This window comes from Neovison vison, chromosome 7 (assembly GCF_020171115.1).
Source record: "Neovison vison isolate M4711 chromosome 7, ASM_NN_V1, whole genome shotgun sequence".
In the NCBI taxonomy this organism is placed as follows: Eukaryota; Metazoa; Chordata; class Mammalia; order Carnivora; family Mustelidae; genus Neogale; species Neogale vison.
In genome coordinates, this window is record NC_058097.1 from 193597549 (window position 1) to 193605141 (window position 7593).

The 7593-nt window shown below is 38.4% G+C and overlaps 1 protein-coding gene across 1 annotated transcript; it reads right to left on the reverse strand.

Annotated features, from left to right (window-relative positions):
• Positions 1 to 6082: 6082 nt before the first annotated feature.
• LOC122914464 (olfactory receptor 2G3-like) lies at positions 6083 to 7009 on the reverse strand. Its single transcript, XM_044261079.1, has one exon. It carries the CDS (start codon positions 7007 to 7009, stop codon positions 6083 to 6085), a length of 927 nt encoding a protein of 308 aa, XP_044117014.1.
• Between the last annotated feature and the right edge of the window lie 584 nt (positions 7010 to 7593).

Sequence of the window (7593 nt, forward strand, 5' to 3'; positions counted from 1 at the left end):
TAAATCTCATATTTAGCTTTCTATCTCCTAGGGGAGGAACCCAAAATGAAGTCCTTGCCTTCATTCTCTGCCTTAGCAAGAACGCCTGGAATAACTGGGGTCTGAGATCCCTTATCTAGCCCATAGTTATCCTCTTCCTTAACTCAGGAGCTATAACATTGCCAGTGTCCTCTGTTTGGCACTCCAGGCCCTCTCCCTTAAATCACCTCTCTGGAATGAGTTCTTCCTGTTCTCTTTGTCCAAGAGATTCTCCTGCAAAACTATTTCTTGAGTGGCACTCCCATTTTTCTCCCTCTATATCCTTCTAAATGCCTTCTCTTCTCCACTCTGTGCTTCCCTAATAGTCCCAGCTCCCCATCTCAGACCATCCAAATTTCTCTCTTTTTTCAAGGACCAACTCAAATACCACTCTTTGAAATGCTCTGTCTCTGAGCTACTGGGCTGCTGATCAGCCCCACTCTTCAGAAGCTTATGAAAAGAAAGGTGGATGATGAACTCTTTGTTTGACTGCTCCTCACAGCTACTGCACTGCAAACATGTGCAACCATTTGAGGGCTCTGGGAGTTGCTGTATTGAGATCTGTGTGTTTAACTGTGATCAGGTGTTAATGAGGATAGGACACTAGAGAAGAATTCCATGATAAAATCCACACTATGAATGGCATCCACACATGAAATCTGAAATTCTACATTTTCAGCCTCATCCCAGCCATCTCCCTCCATATCCCACCTCCCAGAGGTTCAAGTCATATTGAAATGAAGGATATCATGAAATCTCTCCTTTTGTATACCTTTGTTAATGCCAGTCCTGTTCTTCAAAGGCCACTAACCCACCTAAAAAACACTGTTTTATGTCACAAATCAATCATCACTTCTGTAAATTGCTGGACTCCCCTCTTCTCATCTGCAAAATGGCGCCAAATATACCTGCTTCACGGGGTTGCAGTAAGAATAAAGAATAATCTAACTGTGGCCAGTTGTCTCTCTTGTGCAAGACTATTTTGTTTTTGCCTATTATCCTAGAGCAAGTATCAGTATGTCCACTCCTCACTCTTAAAAAATAGTCAGATATTAAAATATAGGAAAAACCTAAGTAATGCATTTAAGCACCTTGGGCCTTAATAAATGGCAGCTTTCCTCTGTGCTAAAGAAGTATTGGGCCCATACTGCTTTGATACAAAGGCTTCCTTGGTAGACTGCAAAACTTTAAGGTAGTCTCATTTTTTGTCCTCAAATCCTGGGGATATAATAAGTGAATAATAAATACTCACTGAACAAATGAATGACCATGCCTCCCTGGACTAGAGAACTACCTGAACCTAGTCCCAACTCTGGGCCTTGGGAAACCTACCAAAAATACATCTGAGATCTTGAAATTCTTAGGACAACAAGTATATCTAAAGATGATGAAACCAGAGTTATAAAAGTTTAAATGGGGGATGCCTGGGTGGCTCAGTTGGTTGGACGACTGCCTTCGGCTCAGGTCATGATACCGAAGTCCCGGGATCGAGTCTCATCGGGCTCTCAGCTCCACAGGGAGTCTGCTTCTCCCTCTGACCTTCTCCTAGCTCATGCTCTCTTTCACTGTCTCTCTCTCAAATAAATAAATAAAATCTTTAAAAAAAAATTTAAATGGCATGCTGATGTGCTCTTGGCTTTTAAGTAGTAGAGCTGGGATTGGAACAAAATTATCTGATTCTTAGTCCAGTGTTCTATAAAATAGGGAAATGTGCAGCTTTAAAGAAAATGATAGGCATAATCAGAACTGGGGAACCTGTATAAAGGTCTTCTCTATGGCTATATTCAGTCTGATGATTTGAATAGATAGATCAGTCAGGATTGTATTCTGAAGCATTTGTTAAAAGTTTCACATTTGCCTATGACCGTAGTGAGCTGAACCCTTGCAAGATCAGATGGGCTGGACAAGTCACTATATCCTAAAGAAGTGAGGGAGAGAAGCAAAATAGGAGATGTTATAAAAGAAATAGATCAGCTTTCAGATCATGTTGAAAGAATGGTATCAAGGGGAATGATAAGTTTCACCATGACTTTCTTCCCCTTCAATATTTTACAATCCTCATATTTACTGACTGGTATACTAATTAATGTTTTTCACTTTAAGGGAAAAGATACTCATTAAGAAAGTTGGTGACATGACATATGACCACAGTGTGTATTATATCCTCTATACCTATGGCAATGATGTTAAAACCTTTCAACATTGCATTATTATCCTTAAAATAAATTAACCAAATCCAAAAAGTGAAACCATAAAGACATTTCAGAAGAAATTCTCACAGGTTTATGATATATCAATCTGGTAACAAATTTATAATAAATCTATTCCAGAGAGGACAGAGATAGCTAGATACAGATAGAGACATGACTGATTGATACTTAAAGATGATCTACTCCAACAACAATCTTATTTTGCAAATGGAGGAAATGAGGTTCACAGAAATGGAATGACTTCTTCGTAGTAACATAGCTAAATTAAAACCATGAAATTACAACTTCATTATTCTCGTTCCAAATGTAGTCTTACAATACACAATAATACTGATTAGTCAAGCTCTGAGAGAATGCATTTTATGGCAACAGTCTATTCTCTAATTATTTTATTTACTCTGGTCTTTAATTTTATTTCAGTATGAACAAAATGCTAGTTAGTACTTACCCTAGCTATACTATCAATCTCATTAACATAATCCTAAACAAATGTAGGAAGGAAATAATTCAATAGGACATTTGATGTTGTGAAAGACCAATAATTGCTGAGTTCACCATTATTTGTGTTAATCTTAAAATTAATTGTCTTTTGGGGGCACCTGTGTGGCTCAGTGGGTTAAAGCCTCTGCCTTCGGCTCAGGTCATGATCCCAGGGTCCTGGGATCGAGCCCCGCATCAGGTTCTTTGCTCAGCAGGGAGCTTGCTTCCTCCTCTCTCTCTCTGCCTGCCTCTCCGCCTACTTGTGATTTCTGTCTGTCAAATAAATAAATAAAATCTTTAAAAAAAAAAAAAGACTAGAACACAGTGAATATTTAAGTATAAAAAAAAATTATTGTCTTTTGTTCTAGGAATGATCCTCACATACAGTACATAGAATTATCAGTTAAATGTCTTTAAGTGTTACATTTTCCTTTTCTGTACAAAGAAGCAAGTCTAGAAAGGACAAAAGTTTGCTTGAAAAGGTTGAGCTGGATGGGAAACAAACTGAGGGTTGCTGGAGTTACTGTCTGCTCAGTGGGGGAATGGGGTAACTGGGTGATGGGCATTAAGGAGGGCACTCGCTGTGATGAGCACTGGGTGTTGTATGCAGTTGATGAATCATTAAATTCTACTCCTGAAATTAATAATACAGTATATGTTAACTAAACTGATTTTAAATAAAAAATTTAAAAAAGAAAAGAAAAGACAGGTTCTAGCTAGGCACTAGGATAGGGCATGGGCTGCTTGAATTGCATTATTATTCTTCATTCACCCAACTCCAAGTTACTACTGATCAAAACAAACTAGTCAGAATGAATCAATTATGTCAAGCATTTGGTCTAAATAAATATTTTTAGAAAAAATACACAAAAATATTCACTTCAGTTTGTTTGCATATTCTGGTATGTGTCGCCTTCCCCCCACCATGAGAAAAGCTTTGCAATTTTTTTCTGCATTTTTAACTAAATCATTCATTTATAGAGCTGAGAGGTAAGATGGATTAGTAATTTTTGTGAGACAAAAGATAAACTTTCTATTTGTTGTACCTTCAGGCATTTCATGTCTCTTCTTCAAAACTAATTTAATGTTGTTTCTAATTAATTAATAGCCAACTAAGAATGTATTTCTTGTTTGATAGTAAATGAGAGAATTTTAAATGTTACTTTTCACTTTAAATTGTTCAGAAGAAAGTTGGTTAGAAGTATATGTTTCATCTTTATCCGTGTATTAAGCAAATATATGATATATAAAGTCATCTGTATATTAAGGCAAATAGACAAGAGAAGCACCCTGCTATGTAGTGAATTTGACTAGTTGGTTAGTGATTTTGCTTTTTTCTTTTTTAAATTTAATTTAATTTGTGCGTGTGTTCCAAAACTCATTTTACTTTTTTTTAATTTAATTTAATTTTTGTGTGTGTGTGTATTCCAAAATTCATTGTGCTCCATGCAATATGTGCCCTTCTTAATACTTTTTTTTAAAGATTTCATTTATTTATTTGACAGAGAGAGATCACAAGTAGGCAGAGAGGTAGGCAGAGAGAAAGAAGGAGAAGCAGGCTCCCTGTTGAGCAGTAAGTCCGATATGGGGCTTAATCCCAGGATCCTGAGATCATGACCTGAGAAGAAGGCAGAAGCTTAACCCACTGAGCCACACAGGAGCCACTCCATATTACTTTTTTTTTTAAGATTTTATTTATTTATTTGACAGAGAGAAAAAGATCACAAGCATGAAGACAGGCAAACAGAGAGAGAAGGAAGCAGGCTCCCCGCTGAACAGAGAGCCGGATGTGGAACTGAATCCCAGGACCCCGAGATCATGACCTGAGCTGAAGGCAGAGGCTTAACCCACTGAGCCACCCAGGCGGCCCACCTCATTACTTTTTAAGTTAATTTTAAACAAGTGGAGTCCACTTTACCTATATTCCATCAGAGGTACTTTATTTACTGATTGTGTGTGGCATTCATATTTAGGTGGGAGAAATGGTTGCATTTTAGTTGTTGAATATCTGTGAAAGTGAACAACCTTTTTTTTTTTATAAAGATTTTATTTATTTATTTGAGAGAGAGACAGTGAGAGAGAGCATGAGCGAGGAGAAGTTCAGAGGGAGAAGCAGACTCCCCGTGGAGCTGGGAGCCCGATGTGGGACTCGATCCCGGGACTCCAGGATCACGCCCTGAGCCGGAGGCAGTCGTCCAACCAACTGAGCCACCCAGGCGTCCCAACAACCTTTTTTATATTTTATTCTAAATCATAAAATAACAAGTGAGAAAATTTAGAAATAGGGTAACTAGCTTAATAACATGTTAATCAAAGTCTATCTTTAAGTTTATTAAGTACAATAACGCTAAATTATATTTTCTATTTTCTTAATTCAAGAAATAATTCTTTTTAAAGATAACACTGATTGAAAAGCTTCAAAACACAAGAAAAATTCATTTCCATAAATTTGTGAGATAGATATATTTAGATAGATAGATAGATAGATAGATTCCACACAGCAACCGGAAAACCTTTCCAAAAATGTAAGTTGTGTCATACCACCCTCCTTCATAATATGTACATTTTACTAAGAATAAATCTTTACTCCTAACGCAGTCATCTCAGCCCTGCATGGTCGGGCTGCTGCATGAAATTTAAACGAAGTGATATTTCAATAGATCTGTTGCAAAACAGGGCTATATGTAAGGGGTCGAAATCGGTCTCACACAAAGTAGATGCAGTCTTGTTTCCTTGTAAACTACAAAATTAAGACAGATGTAGGAGCGCCTGGGTGGCTCTGTAGGTTGGGGAACTGCCTTCGGCTCAGGTCATGATCCCGAAGTCCTGGGATCGAGTCCCACATCGGACTCTCTGCTCGCCAGAGAGTGTGTTTCTCCCACTGACCTCTTTCCTCTCATACTCTCTCTCATTCTCTCTCATTCTCTCTCTCGAATAAATAAAATATCAAAAAAAAAAAGACAGATGTAAAATGTTACGTCCAAAAACCATTATCTGAAGTTCTCTACTTGAGTTAAAAATTCAGAATGTTTTTCTATATGAAGATGATTTAGATCCTCCAAACAGGAGTAAGATCTTTCATCTTACAGTTATAATTTCAAACAATTAATTTCAGACAGTCTATGATTTTAGAGAACCAAGATTTCTCAAGGAGTAAGCAAACAGTCATTCAATAAAGGGAGTTGTTTTCACACATTAAAGCCATCATTTGTCCTTGGGGAAATGTGTTTCCTGATGAGTTTGCAGCTGTATTTATGCATCCATTATGAATGGCAAGAGAAACATCGGCTGTCCAAGGTTTGATTGTCTCACTTCATATTCAGAAGTCAATTATCTTAGATTAGCAATTAACTCTAGTGACCCATTGAGACCCTTCATGTCCTCTGTTTTGCAATAGCTCTCCTTAAAGCGCCTTTCACATCCTGGTTCCTTAGGCTATAGATCAAGGGGTTGAGCATGGGTGTGATGACAGTGTAGAACACTGCAATGATCTTGCCCCCGGCCCTGGAGGACTTCGACTGGGGTCTCATGTACATGAAAATGGCAGTTCCATAGAATAAGGCCACCACCGTCAGATGGGAGGCACAGGTGGACAGTGCCTTATGCCTCCCGGAGGCTGACCGTATCCTGAGAACTGATAGAAGGATTCGGGCGTAGGAAACAACAATGAGGAGAAAAGGGATGAAGACGATGATGATACTGAAGATGAAAACAACCAGCTCAGTAAATGAGGTGTCAGTGCAAGCCAACCTCAAGATGGAAGGGACCTCACAAAAAAAATGGTTCAGGACGTTGGGCCCACAGTAGGGCAAACTCAAGGTGAGGACGTTGATAACCATGGAACTCAGGAAGCTGCTGGACCAAGAAATGGCTGCGAGTTGGACACAGATGTTTTGGTTCATAATGACAGTATAATGGAGAGGATGACAAATGGCTACGTATCTGTCATAAGCCATAACCCCAAGGAGAACACATTCAATCATCCCAAAGGAGAGGGAGAAGTACATCTGCGTAGCACAACTAGAGAACGGGATGGTCTTTTTCCCCATCATGTTGGACAGCATTTGTGGGACATTAGTGGATGTGTAGCAGATATCCAGAAAGGATAAATTAGTGAGGAAGAAGTACATGGGGGTTTGGAGACGAGGTTCTATCTGAATAATAGTGATAATTATAATATTCCCCACCACTGTTAATAAATAAAAGAACAAGAACATAATAAACAGAATGAGCTGCACCTTTGGCTGAGATGAGAGCCCCAGGAACACAAATTCAGTCACAGTGAAGTTTGTTTTTATCATATTCACTTTTCAGGCCACCTCCCTCCCTCTCACAGAACCATCCCCCGGAAGAAAAACTTCAGATGTCCTATGTCGATAGCACAGTGTTGGAAACTCAAAACAAATAAGAAAGCAAAGAGACGTCTTGAACTGAAATTACATCTTGAGTATCTGAGTTGTATTACAAATGGAAAGCTTTTCTTCTACTTTTGGAGGGCATATTCTCTTGATGAGATTAAGAATTTCCCATTCAATTACTGATTGAGTTGAGCAGATATTCTTGACTTTTCTCCAAGGGTATGTTTTTTTGCCTGTTCATAATTGGTCCAAAACCTATTCATTCTTCATTCTTCAAAGTTTTACTAATGGCTCACCTCTTTAAAAAGATCCAATTATGGTTTTGCTCCACACCTAATAACAGAGCAGCATGACATAGAACTTAAGTAAAAAACAGTGAAGGGCATTACTTCATGCACTAACCTAAAAGTAAAGGCAGGAACAACAGCTTGTTCTTCTTCTGTATCACTCTGAGGCAAATGTCTCATGCTTGGACACCCTGATACCCTAAAGAACAAAGACTGCACATACCATCAATAAAACCAGTC

Excerpts from the sequence above, each read along its gene's own strand:
- LOC122914464 (XM_044261079.1), bottom strand. The coding sequence starts at position 7,009 with ATGATAAAAACAAACTTCACTGTGACTGAATTTGTGTTCCTGGGGCTC.